The 14907-nt window shown below is 37.8% G+C and overlaps 1 protein-coding gene across 1 annotated transcript in view; it reads left to right on the forward strand.

The window, feature by feature from the left end:
* LOC138763293 (inter-alpha-trypsin inhibitor heavy chain H3-like) overlaps positions 1–14907 on the forward strand; it is a 64278-nt gene that overhangs the window by 20163 nt on the left and 29208 nt on the right. The window contains exons 11-12 of the mRNA XM_069937179.1: positions 12968–13093; positions 13540–13721. Of these exons, the coding sequence (XP_069793280.1) occupies positions 12968–13093; positions 13540–13721 (308 nt within the window). The remainder of the gene's footprint in view (positions 1–12967; positions 13094–13539; positions 13722–14907) is intronic.

The raw sequence follows: 14907 nt of genomic DNA on the forward strand, positions 1-14907 counted from the left end.
TAGAACCCAGGCGAGAACCCATCCTCTCCTGGAGACTCATTAGCCTGCAGAGTGTTTAGAGCCTTCTCAGTTTCTTCTATTGTGAATGAGGCATCTAACTTCATCTGATCCCTCACCTCCTATTTTGGAAGCTCAATGTTCACTAGGAGCTCATTCATTTCATTATCATCTCCAAATAATTATGATTTATATAGTTTTGTATTGTCTCAAACAGTGGTTCTCAACCTTTTTCTTTAGACTCACATACCACTTTAAGTAATCCCATCGGTGCTCTGTGATTAGTAAGGGATTGCTTAAGGTGGTATGTGAGTGGGAAGGGAAGGATGAGAATCACTGCTCTAGACCCAATTGCTACTGAGATATTTTGCTTGAGAAAAAATTGTCATTGGCCCATTTCCTTTGGAGTTAGAAACTGTGAATATAACAAGTCAATTAGGTATGATTAAAACAGTGGTTTTCAAACTTTTTCTTTCCACTCACATACCACCTTAAGCAATCCTTTACTAATCACAGAGCACCTATGACATAGGGAATACTTAAAGTGGTATGTCTTTGGCTTGGCTTCGCGGACGAAGATTTATGGAGGGGGTAAAAAGTCCACGTCAGCTGCAGGCTCGTTTGTGGCTGACCAGTCCGATGCGGGACAGGCAGACACGATTGCAGCGGTTGCAAGGGAAAATTGGTTGGTTGGGGTTGGGTGTTGGGTTTTTCCTCCTTTGCCTTTTGTCAGTGAGGTGGGCTCTGCGGTCTTCTTCAAAGGAGGCTGCTGCCCGCCAAACTGTAAGGTGCCAAGATGCACGGTTTGAGGCGTTATCAGCCCACTGGCGGTGGTCAATGTGGCAGGCACCAAGAGATTTCTTTAGGCAGTCCTTGTACCTTTTCTTTGGTGCACCTCTGTCACGGTGGCCAGTGGAGAGCTCGCCATATAATACGATCTTGGGAAGGCGATGGTCCTCCATTCTAGAGACGTGACCCATCCAGCGCAGCTGGATCTTCAGCAGCGTGGACTCGATGCTGTCGACCTCTGCCATCTCGAGTACCTCGACGTTAGGGGTGTGAGCGCTCCAATGGATGTTGAGGATGGAGCGGAGAGTATGTAAATGGAAAGAAAAAGGTATAAAAATATAATTAACCTCTTTTTAGTTGTATGATAAAATATCAATTTGTTTTAATTGCATATATCATCCTTGATGACTCCTCTGACTTCACTTGCCAAGACAAGACCTTATGTGCTTGTTTGCCTAATTCATAATATTTTTACTTAGCTTTTAAAACAGTTTTTTTCTGTTTTATACATTTGTAATGTGTTATATCTCAATTTTTTATTTTCTATATTTTTCTTGTAAATCCGTCCTCTGGTATTCTTTCTGCAATTCTGTTAACTCTTTCACCAAATTACCTAATCCTGCATTATGTTATCTTTTAAGATTTTTCTGTATAAGAAATAATTTTCCCTCTCAAATAAGCTTTAAGTATATCCCATATCAAAAATCTGTTATCAGTGGAGGAGAGATTTGTCTCACAAAATAGTTCTGTCTCCTGATGAACTCACAGAAGTCTGTCCTTTACAACAACATGGCATTAAGATGCCATCTGCACACGTTTTCTTGTTTTTCCACTATTGCAATAGTTAAGATTAGTGGTGAGTGGTCTGACAGTAGCCTCACCAAGTCTTCTGTTTTTACCACTGTTTTTTAACTGTACAGACATTAAAAATAAATCAATCCTTGTATGTGATCATGGACCCTTGAGTAGAATGAGTAGTCTCTCTCTGTGGGTTAAGCTGCTTCCATGTATTTGGTTTTCTAAGGGAATTGGAAATGTAGAAGGAGGAAATTTAATGTCATTTGAACAATTAAAGAATAAATATAGGATATAGTATAATACAATGTTTTTTTTAAAAATCAATTAAAAGCATATTTACAAGCTAAGTTTCGTCCAACAAAGTAGTGAAATAGAAACCTTGATTTGTAATAGATTTTTAAGAAATTTATCTCAGCTCTATATACATTGTTGCACAAGGGAACTCAAAAGCAGGAATTCATAGATCTATACAGAGATGGGAAACAGACTTAAATATTATTATTGGGGAGAAAAATTAGTCAGAACTATGTCAAAATAGAATGGCAAATACAATAAATGTTAGTTATAGATTGATTCAGTATAATTTTTTACATCAATTATATCTTACCCCACAGAAATGAAATTGATCATTCAGATCAATGTTTTAGATGTAACCAAGAGATTGGTACTTTCTTATATTCTACATGGTCATGTCCAAAACTGGGACCATTTTGGATAGAGTTAGAAACATTTTTGGAAAAAGTCACAGGAATTAAATTTCCACAAGATCACATGTTGTTTTTATTGGGTTTTTATTTCAGGGATAAGATCCAAATTGAAACTGAATTTATATCAAAAAGAATTTGTAAAAATTGCATCAGCAATTGCAGGAAGATTTGAAATTGGATTCTCATTTCAGTTTGGAAAGAGGGCATGTGAAAATTCACAGCTGTGCATCTCTTGAGAAGATTACATATAACTTAAGAAATAAATATGATACATTTTTGAAAATTTGGTGGCCATATTTACATATTGTAGGTATAAATTTATAAATGGTTTTCCCTGAACCTCGTGAAACCTCATTAATTCCTTGAAATAAATAAACAAATAAAATTGAAAAAGGTGAGAATCAAATGAAAGCCAACCAGGTCTGCTTCTTTTTTTCTTTCTTTACTAAATGTACTATTTTCTTTCTTTCTTTCTTCCTCCTTTCTTTTCTATCCTCATTAGGGTCATTATTAGGGGGAGGGGGTTGAGGGAGTTATTTTTCTTTTTTTGGAGTTTTATAAAACCATCATGTTTAATGGATTTAAAATGATTACATGATTGAAGATGATTATGAATATTTTGTATCTTGATGTGAGTACATGTATAGAAATTTTTTTTTAAAATTATTTTTAAAAAGCAGCCTCCAAATATCAATTAGAATGAAATAATTCATAAATGATAGCATCGCTTTGTGACCTTTGCCCTCATTACCATTCTCACTGATTTATCAGATCTAAACAGAAATTAAAATCCCCCTCGACCAATGTACTTTGTCTATCTTCTGCTGCTTTTAAGAAAATATCTTTCATAAAGGCTTCATCATCATAATTTGGAGTGTAAATATTCATAAACATTCAGGATTCTGCATAAATTTTACAATGTAACATGGCAAACCTTCTGGCTTGGTCAATCGGTATATCTTCTACTATTACTGGTACATTTTTATTAATTGAAATTTCAACTCCTCTCGCCTTTGAATGGAAAGAAGACGATAATACTTGCTCCACTCATCCTCTTTATAAATTAGCATGTTCCAATTTAGTAAGGTGTGTTTCCTGTAGGAAAACTACATCTACTTTTAGTTTTTTTAAGTGTGCCAGGACCCTTTAGTTCTTCATCTGACCATTTATCCCATTAAAATTCAGACTAATAAACTTTAGCGTACTATCCATAACAATTTTTAAACAAATATTGTTCAGAAATAAAACCTTTTTGATTATTCAAATAATACAGTGATCTTTCCCCTTTTAAAAGAAACCTATATAGTGCCCTTGCTCTGATGGTGACATAAACATGAAATTCCAGAAGCCCGCAAAGTAAACCCACAGAATCTTCCGAGAAAGAAGAACCTCTCCCTTTAGTGTCATCTTGCAAAACTGCTCCTCTCCTGGTGCTATTATCCCCCTTAGGCTGGAGTCTCTACCCTGCTATTATTTTTTAACAAGTTCACGCTCTTTCATGAGCTCTCCATTGCAAATTTCCATAACATTTAACAATAAATACAAGACCGTTCAAAAAATACACTTTTCACTCGGTCCTATTGCAAACATTCTTCTTCATCTTCTTGTTTAATACATTTACTTTTAATAATCTTTTTAGAAATGTTTCCACTTCTTCCTTGGTCTTGATAAAAAGTTGATTACAACCCTCAGAGTCGCAGGATATATCATCAAATATTTTATGTTCTTTTTACATCATCAAACTCCTTCCTTTGATTAATCAAAGTTGGGATAAAGTCTTGAAAAAATAACACCTTTCTACTGTCAATCTCAGGCGGGCCATTGTGTTGCTTGGAGTAATCAAATGCTACTCCCAAAACCGTTTCCCATTCCCGGTAACTCAAAAGTTTTACCAGAACCAGCTGTGGTCACTGCTCGTCAGATCTTCTGGGTCCGAGGGTCTGATGAGCCCTTTCTATTTGTAGTTTTCTGTTGAATTTATTTTCTCAACACTTGTTGGATCCAAGTTTCAAAGAAGCTCATCAGGTCTCTCCCTTCGGTCCCTTCCTTCAAACCAATAATCTGAACATAATCGTGTCTGCTGAAACTCTCCATGTGGCCATTCTTGTCCAGCATAGCTTGCTTATCCAAGTTCCACTTCTTCTCATCTTCTTCCAAAGCTTTTAGCTTTTTTTTACATTTTATCCAAGTCAACTTCCACTTAGCCCATTTGCTCCATTAGATCATCAATTGTCTTTTTAAATTCAATCATCTTCTCTGACATATCACTCATTGCAGTTTCAAAACCCATTAAACGATTGCATAAAATCTCCATCTTCTCCAAGATTATATTCAGGTCTCACGCCCCCCAACACTGCCGGGCTCAGTCGGACCCAAGACCACACTTGTGTCCTTTTAGGCTTTTCCTCGAAGTTCCTAGCTGAGTCGATGTCTCCTCTGATTTTAGTTTTTGCTGTCTTGGCTTCTTAGTATTCAATTTGTTCATCCACAGTGAAATAATTCTTAATTTTAAACCGTCTTTGTAAAACTCTTCACACAGAGCTCATCCAAGACACGTTTGTCTAGCTCCTTTGCATCGCCACACTCCCTGGCAATATCTCTTTGTCTCCTACAGATGCTGAAAGACCGGCTGAGTTCCTCTAGCATTTCGGTGTGTTTACTCATAATTATTGCTGTCATAAATTTAAAATGCATCAGCTTTTTACTATTCTCCTATGGCATGTGAAACCAATTGATGTTTAGTATTGATTGCGTGTCCCTAAATATCCTTGGGAAGATGATGGGAAACTACCTTTTTGAACTGCTTCAGTCTGACTAGTGAAGGTGCTCCTTACCCCCTTCAGAAAGCGAGTTTTCAAGAAAGAATGACATGTAATTGCTGATGTTGGTATTCAAATGTGCTTGCTGTACTTGTTCTTCTGTATGATTTAGATCAAAGGTTTGGAAGGTGTTATGTGAAAGACTTGTCCAGTGCTTCTTTTAAATGGTACAAAACGTAGATGGCGATTAGTTGAAGGAATATAAAGGACCTTAGAAATATCTTCTCTGGACTGAGAAAAACTTGTCCAGCACCCTGGAATCTATTACCTGCTGTTTGTTGTGAAAGGTTTATTTTCCAAATTATCCCACATTTGATTGTCCTAATGCCTTTGCTCTTAAGGGGGAAATCGTCACAAACTTCTCCATCTTTGCTACTCTGAAGTGATTCTCTGTTGACAGGAGAGCAAAATCTCAGAAAGTCAAAACCAAGACATAACTGAACAAAATTTTTAAATTGCTTGACAGCATTCTAGCCTCAGAATCAAGAGGTCATACATTCAAGTTAAACTGCACACGATCTTTAAATGGGTAAGCCAGTTTCATATTTGTGAGATTGCACCATTGTTGGAGGTGGAATATTTTGAATCAGACCTTAAATATTTAAACATTTTGAGCTGTTGTGGTTGATGTAAAAGAATTCTTGGCACTATTCATAGAATGTTGTTGTCCAGATGTAAGCACTTCACTCATTCAGCATGAAAGAGAGATTTATGAATGTTTGCTGTATCACAGCATCCTCATATGTGCAAACTGGCTACAGAGATTTCCAAGCAACTAAAATAATTATTGCATAAAAATAATCCATTAACTGTAGAATACTTTAAAACTTTCAAGGGCAAAATAAAATACTTTCTTTACCATAACTCCAAGTTCTGTGCAGATGAACCTTAAAAAGTAATCTGTTAAAATGAGATCTTGAACATGCAGTGATTGTAAATGAATGTTGGGAATGCAGCTTCCTTCAATATATTAATAACATCTTTTAGTATAATTGGATACAATTCACAAAATCCCATCCTTCACTGGTGACATAACAATGAGAGAGATGATTCACTGCCATCAGCCGATAACTTGGGATGCCAAGTTATAAAAGCATGAATAATTGAGCAAGGCATTGTGTCTGGGAGTGTGTTATACATTTTAAAGTTATGTTGTCTTGATCAGATATGATATATACAAATGTAAAGTCATTTGTCATGTTTGAAATTAGGTGCTTGATTCAGAATTACGAGGTGAATTTTGTGTTTTTTTTTAATGGAACATCCACTACACCACTTTTTTTAAAAATTTAGAGATATGGCACGGTGACAGACCCTTCCAGTCTATGAGCCCACACTTTAAATACACCCATGTGACCAATTAACCTACTAACACCATACGTCTTTGGAATGAAGGAGGAAACCGGAGCACCTGGAGGAAACCCACTCAGACATGGGGAAAATGTACAAACTCCTTACAGAGAGTGCCAGATTCAAACTCAAATCTATTAGAGTTATCACTGTGCTGGGAGTGGTCTATAGGGCCCCAAATAGCCCTCAGGATACAGAGGACCAGATAAGCAGGCAGGTTTTGGAATGGTGTGGGGAATACAGGGTTGTAGTTATGGGTGATTTCAACTTCCCTAATATTGACTGGGACCTACTGACTGCAAGAGGGATAGATGGGGCTGAATTTGTCAGGTGTGTTCAAGAAGGATTCCTGACACAGTATGTAGATAGGCTGACTAGAGGAGATGCCATATTGGATCTGGTTCTGGGGGATGGATCTGGTTCTCGGGAATGGATCTGGTTCTGGGGAATGGATCTGGTTCTGGGGAATGGATCTGGTAAGGTGGCGGACCTCGCAGTAGGGGATCACAACTCCTTTAGATTCAACATAGCTAGGAAGAAGAATAAAAACATTCAAACTGAGGAAGGGCTAACTATGAAGGGATGAGGCATGAACTAGCGAGAATAAATTGGAAACAGATGTCTAAGGGTTGAAGCAGAAAAGTAATATGGAGAAAGTTTAAGGACCAATTGTGCACGGTTGAAGATGGGTTTGTCCCACTGGGACAAGGAAAAGAGAACCGTGGCTGATGAGACAGGTCAGACAACTAGTCAAGAGGATGAAGGAAACTTACATCAGGATTAAGAAGCAGGAAACAGGTAGGGCTCATGAGAAGTATATGGTAGCCAGGAAGGAGCATAAGAAAGGACTTTAGAGAGCTCGAAGGGGCATGAGAAGGTCTTGGCATGTAGAATTAAGAACCCCAAAGAGTTCTATGCACGTGAAGAACAGAAGGATGACATCATAATCGCTCCACAGCAGACGCAATATCGCTGGCTTTCCACTCAGTTCGGGATCACCTCAAAAGCAGCAATTCATACATACAGCTGCTCTTTATAGCTCAGCTCAGCTTTCAATATCATTATTCCCTCAGTGCTAATCAAGAAGCTACAAACTCTAAGCATCTGTACCCCCCCACACCCTTGCAATGGATCCTTGACTTTCTCATTGGAAGACTACAGTCAGTACAAATTGGAAACAACGTCTCCTCTTCACTGATGATCAATAAAGGCTTACCTCAAGGATGTGTGCTTAGCCCACTGCTTTACTCATTATACACCCATGACTGTGTGGCCAGGCACAATTCCAATGCTATTTACAAGTTTGCCGATGACACCACAGTTGTCGGCAGAATCACAACAGCAATGAGATAGATCAGCTCATTGAATGGTGCAACAACAACGACCTTGCGCTCAACGTCAGAAAAGTCAGCAAAACCAAGGAGGTGATAGTAGGCTTCAGGAGGAAGTCAGGGGAACACAGCCCAGTCCTTATCAAGGGCTCAGTATAGAGAGGGTCAAGAACTTCAAATTCTGGCTGATTGGATCATTGCCTGGTATGGAGGCGCCAACTGTAAGGACTAGAATAAACTCCAGAGGGTTGTTAACTCGGCCTGCAACATCACAGGCACCGGACTTCACTCCATCTAGGACATCTGCATGAGGCAGTGTCTTCAAAAAGCAGCCTCTTATCACCAAAGACCCCCATCACCCAGGCCATACACTCTTCAATCTGATACCATTGTGGAAAAGATGCAGGAGCCTAAAGACAAGCACTCAGCGGCACAAGGACAGCTTCTTCCCCGCTGCCATCTGATTCCTGAATAATCATTGTACCAAAGACACTGCCTTATTTTTTGTGCACTGTTATTTTTATTATTATCTTATTTTTATAGTAATGTCATATGATGGTTATATTATGTACATTTACACTAAGATGCTGCGGCAAAACACTGAATTTCATGACTTGTTTGTGACAATAAATCCTGATTCTGATGATTAGAATGAAGGAGGGGCCGCTAGAGGATAAAGGAGGCAACATGTGCCTGGAGGTTTGGGGAGGTCTTAAATGAATACTTTGAGTCAGTATTCACAATGAGGTTGAAATTCAACAAGCCTGTGTTCTGGACAATGTGGAGATTAAGGAAGGGGAAGTGCTGGATCTTCTAAAAACATCAAGATTGATGTGGCCGGATGCAATGTACTCCAAGCTGCTTTGGGAAGTGAGAGAAGAGATAGCTGGGGCAGTAACTATGACCTTTGAAAACTTTTTGGACACGGGAGGCGCTGGAGGATTAGAGAATGACAAATAATAGTTCCCTTGTTTTAAAAAGGTAATAGGGAGAATCCTGGGAATTATAGACTGGTGAGTCTTACATCAGTGGTGTGAAAACTAATGGAGAGGATTCTTAAGGATAGGATCTATGAGCACTTCTCCAAAAAGTATAGTCTACTCAAGGATAGTCAGCATGGCTTTGTGAAGGGAAGGTTGTGCCTCACGAGTCTAATTGAGGTTTTTGAGTAACAAAAGAAATTGATGATGATAGGGCAGTAGATGTGGTCTACATGGATTTTAGCAAGGCATTTGACATGGTCCCCCACAAGAGACTCATCCAGAAAGTCATGAGGCTCTGGATCAGCGGAACCTTAGCTGTATAGATAAAAAAATTGGTTTGGAGGAAGAAAGCAGAGAGTAGAAGTGGATGGAAAGTATTCTGCCTGGAGGTCGGTGACTAGTGGAGTGCCACAAGGATCTGTTCTGGGACCCCTGCTCTTTGTAATTTTATAAATGACCTGGATGAAGAGGCAGATGGATGGGTCAGTAAGTTTGCAGATGACATGAAGATTGGAGGAGTTGGCGATGGAGCAGAAGGTTACAAGATGATATAGACTGGATACAGTTAGATAGAAAAGTGGCAGATAGATTTCAATCCAGATAAGTGTGAGATGATGCATTTTGGAAGGATAAACCAGAAGGCTGAGCGCAGGGTTAAAGGTTGGTTACTTAAGAGTGTGGATGAACAGAAGGACCTTGAGGTACAGATCCATACACAGGCCTCTGCACAGGTTGATAGTTAAGAAGGCCTATGGGATACTGGGATTGATTAATGGGGGATTGAATTCAGGAGTAGAGAGGTCATGTTGCAACTCTGCAAATCTCTGGTAAGACCATACGTGTTCATTTCTGGTCACCTCATTATAGGAAGGATGTGGAAGCTATGGAGAGGATGCAGAGGAGATTTACCAGGATGTTGCCTAGATTGGAAAACAAGTCTTATGAGGCAAGGTTAGAGAGCTGGGACATTTATCTTTGGAGCATAGAAACATGAGAGGAGACTTGACAGAGGTCTACAAGATTGAGAGGCTTAGTAAGGTTGGCAACCAGGGCTTGTTTCCCAGGGCAAGATCCACAAACACCAGAGGACATATGTACAAAGTGAAGGGAGGGAAGTTTAGGGGAGACATCAGGGGTAAGTTTTTTTTACACAGGGAATTATGGGTGCCTGGAATGCGTTGCCAGGCATGGTGGTGGAGGCTGAAGCATTAGAGGTATTTAAGAGACCCTTATACGGACACATGGATGGAAGGAAAATAGAGGGTTATGGGGTTGTGAGGTTTTGGTACCTTTTTTTAAGAAGGAATATATAGGTCGGCACAACATCAAGGGCTGAAGGGCCTGTAGGGTGCTGTATTGTTCTATGTTCAAGTTCCTGGGTGCTGTAATAATGTTGTGCTAACCACTACACTAACTATGCCACCCCTGATCAAGCATTTTCAAATATTTATTTTAATTAAACTATAAATATGATAAGAAAGAATGTATTTCCTGTCTAGCACATCAAAATTAAAATTCACAACCTTTTTAAATAAAGGCAATCATTTGAGCTGAGAACTGATATTTATTAAATGCCCGAGTGCTTTCTAAAAGAAATTGAATCAGTACAAAGAGAGAAGACTTTCCTTTCCAATCTCCTATTGCCACAGGGAGTGGAAGTCACAGACAGAACCAGGGGGCAGAAGCTTTCCAGGGAGAGGATTACAGAGGAGGTATTGGGCAGACGGAGGTGGGCAGTTGTTAAGGATTTGGTCAGATGTGCAGGGGTCAGTAGCGAGATGATTAGAGGACAGGGCAAGTTGATAGGGAGGTTAGAAGATGATGGGGTGAATGGTCTGATGATGATTCTCACCACTGGACTGGTACAGATAATTAGTTATGCAAAGTTAAGGAAGTCTCCTACTTGGATGAAGATGGATGCTTGGAAATACTTACTGAGCCAGGCAGAGTTACTCATTGCCATTAACTGCAACTTTAGGGAGGCATTACAAAGGCAAAGCATCCCTCCCAGAATTTCCTTTTGTTAGGGATAGGCATTTGTTCTTGAATTTAGTTACAGAGGGTGCACATGAAGAAATGATTCACGCCTCTTGGCTTTGCGAAATGAGAAATGTTTGGCCCTGAGAGCAAGATGTGCATAAATAAAATATTTAATGTATTTTTGCTTTGAATAGTTTGTCATGTTGCCTGTAGAGATTACCTCTGAATGAAATTTCAGAAATGCAAATTTTTTTTAAATGGTAAAATTTCAGGATGACGTAATTGCCAGATTGTTTGTTATTGCTTCTTTCTTATCTTTCACATTTAATGTCACTTCATGTACAGAGGAATGTTAACACATTGAACTTGTGCTGTTCCCAGGAGAACGGGCACATAAAGTTTTATCATGGCTGGTAAAGTCAGAGGAGTCATCTAGGATGATAAATGCAATAAAAACAGAATCCTGGATGCACAGTAGAGCATGCTGGTGGCTGGCAGATAGCAAGATCCATTGAGGTGTGGGAGGCCTCCATTTTTCTGATTACAATAAAACCCCTGGTGTCCGGCACCTATGGGGATTAGTTGATACTGGATAAACGAGTTATCCAGTTACTTGAGACTCACTTTTAAAATGTCTAACTAATACGCCTGCATTAAGAATAAACAGTTTAAAAGACAAAAATACTCTACTTGAACAAACTTGACTTGCATGGATACATAATCCTGAAAGAATTTTACTTTATTTTCAGTCACATTCTTTGAAAACATTTAATCATCACTGCATCTTCACGGAACCGCCAAAAAGACAAACAATAACATTATATATAATTAACCCCTACCGCAAATTTTCAGATAAAGCCTTACTAATATACTAATAAAGGTAAAGACTTTTACTAAGCAGGGATAAGGAGATACTTTAAGACAGTCACTCCATCAGCAAACGGCATCAACCAGCTCTTCATCCTGGGTGAAGCCATTTTATTCAAACATGACTTTATTCAAACAGCTGCTACAAGCAAAGCATGACCAAGACGCTCCACTCGCTGAATATTTGCCCCCATCTTCACCAAAGGTTTATGTGTTATTTTAGAGAACATTTACTTTTATAATTTTAAACTTTCATTTTTTTAAATTTATTTTTATAATTTCATTTTATTTAATTATTTTCTTTTTTTTTTGCTATTTTCTTGAGGTTGTCAGTTGCTTGAATTCCAGATAACAGGGGTTTTACTGTATCTATGGTACCATAAATCCTAATATTCAAGCAGAGGTACTTAGACATATTGACTACCAGGCAGTTCATAGGATAGCCTTTCCAAAGGAGGACATGGTCATAGGTAACCATATATTAGTAAAATATCCACACACACACTCACACAGACACACACACACACACCCTCTTTGCATTTGTTGTTTTCATAATACTATTTAAATTAAATGGTATTAAATAAATATTTAATTGCATATATATCATATTATTTTCTATTTCAGTTAAAGCCTGAATATTTAAATGCATGTGACCACAGTCTTCTTTAGTAGCAGCTGAAGTTTGTCTGTTCGGCCTAAGTTTCTAATCTAAGGAGCTCCTGCTGTCATGTGCTGGGACTGAAATGATTGGCCTCACTCAAAATACAACTCTATTTCTTTCAAATGAAACAGCAAAGTCTGCAGACACTGGGGCTGTAGTGCAACACACAAAGGTGCTGCAGGACCTCAGCAGGCCATGCAGCTGACCTGCTGAGTTTCTCCAGCATATTTGTTTGTTTATTTCAACTAAGTTTAGCTTAAGTCAACAGAATGCTTGTCTTCTCCGCTTGAGGCTCTGATATGCTTGAGGTTCTAACAGCTCAGTGGTAAGAACACTGGTCTTGTAAACCCCTTGCTGGGGCCTCATTTCTGTGAGGGGTGCTTGACAAAATGGTGACTCTCTGTCTTCCTTACGAGAGACAAAGAAAGAATTTCATGTATGTTTCATTCTAAATGTAGTATTACATGACAATAATGGAATCTTTATCTTCTCTTCCATTTACTTCCATTTTACTTTGGTTCCATATGTGGTTAAATGGTGGTTGCTTTCTAGAATGCAGTTCTTTCTCCATATTTGGGCTACCCATTTAGACCCGGATCCCAGACGAATATTTTCTCCATTTTTACACCAAGATAATCCATTGCTTAAAATTCAAGATGATTACTTTTTATTCCTTTTGTTTCAGAAACAAATATCAATGAATCTCTGCTCCTTGCTATAACACTTCTGGATACAGCTCACAAGAAAAAGCAATTGCCTGAAAGAAGTGTGTCCATGATCATTCTCTTAACTGACGGTGATCCAAATGTAGGTTAGTATTTTTTTAAACTTCATATTCCTAATAAAATAATTGGAATAATCAGATTTCTCAAATACTACATAAATCTTAAATGGAGAACTTTGTGGAAAAGTGTTTGAAAACATCTTCTGGAAATGCAGTTAGCATTTGACATACAGGAATATATACTTTTTAATTTGTGAAGGTAAAAATGAACCAGTACTTAATTATTATTGTACTTGTATTGCTATTAAAGACTTCTTTGTTTTCTAATTTTCTACATTGGATATTTCACTCAAAACTAAATGATGGAAACCTGGAACTTGAACCCACACATGCCTGGAAATTGGTTAAAATGTGAAATAGACATGTTTTTTTTTACTCTTGCAGAATTTTGCCTCTCTTGTGAAGCCCAAATTTAAAGCAGAGTTAAGATCATTCTTAAGTGCTGGATAATTGACAACTTTATTTTAATGCAGGAGAAACAGACCCAGCAAAAATTCAAATCAATGTCAAGAATGCTATAAATGAGAGGTACAGCTTATACTGTCTTGGTTTTGGTTTTGATGTGGATTACAGTTTTCTGGAGAAAATGGCGCTGGATAATAGTGGTGTGGCTCGACTTATTTACAGTGATTCAGATGCAGCCTTGCAACTCCAGGTAGGCATCTATCAATCTAGAGCATCATTCCCAGTTGGAATCTTGTCCAACATGTGCCATTTGTTCCTGGATGTGCAATAGGAAAAGGCAGTACCACTTCTGGGATAAACAAAGATGGCTCCAGGGACTCAGCAGGTCAGACAGTATCCATGGAGAAAAATGGATAGTCAATATTTGAGTTATCTAAAATTGGACCCAACTCAAAATGGAGATTGTTCATTTCTCTCCATGGATGCTATCTGATCTGCTGAGTCCTTTTAGCTCTCTTTGTTTGCTCAACGTTTCAGCACATGCAGTTTTTGGTTTTCTAGTTTACAATTTCTGCAGTTTGCCAATGCTATGATAGAAAGAATAAATGGAAGTAAGGAAAACAAAATAGAGTGAATAGTTGTAATGACAGGTTTGGAAGGGAGAACTGAAAATGTTGCCTAGCCCAATGAACAAACAGAAAAATAAAGTGAGATAAGCCCCAATGATTTCAAGGACCATATTTCTTCAGATATGTAAAAGGATTCCACCTAAGCATTAGTGACAACCTTGCTTTACTCTAGAAAAGCTTCAAATAATTTATTTTTAAAAAAATTTTATTTATTTGTTCAAAAAACAAATAATATATGACATATACAGCAATTAAACATGAACATGAACATTTTATATATATATATATAAAAAGAGAACCCCCCCCCCCTTCAGCCAACTCTCCTAAGGAGAGCCATAAAAAAAAGAAAAAAGAAAGGATATTCAAAAAAGTTAAATATACATATTAAAATCTAATCAATATAAATATTCCGAATATAACAGCCACTTATTAATAAAACATTATAATTATCATGCAAAACATACGTAATTTTTTCCATTATTAAACAATATTTCATCTCATTATGCCATCTATTAATATTAATCATATTTGTATCTTTCCACATACGAGCAACACATTTTTTCGCTACGGATAAAGCTAAATATACAAAAGCAAGCTGAAACTTTTTTAATCCCAAGCCTTTCAGAGGTTGCAAACTACCCAATAAAAATACTGTTGGATCTAAAACTATTTTAATCTTATACAGACATTCTAAAACCGATTGAATTTTCTTCCAAAAAGATTGTATATCTAGACCGTATCACCACATCTAAAACACAAATCTGATTCATTAAAACCATATTTTTTTAATTTTTCAGGTGTCAAATA

This window comes from Narcine bancroftii, chromosome 5 (assembly GCF_036971445.1).
Source record: "Narcine bancroftii isolate sNarBan1 chromosome 5, sNarBan1.hap1, whole genome shotgun sequence".
Lineage (NCBI taxonomy): Eukaryota > Metazoa > Chordata > Chondrichthyes > Torpediniformes > Narcinidae > Narcine > Narcine bancroftii.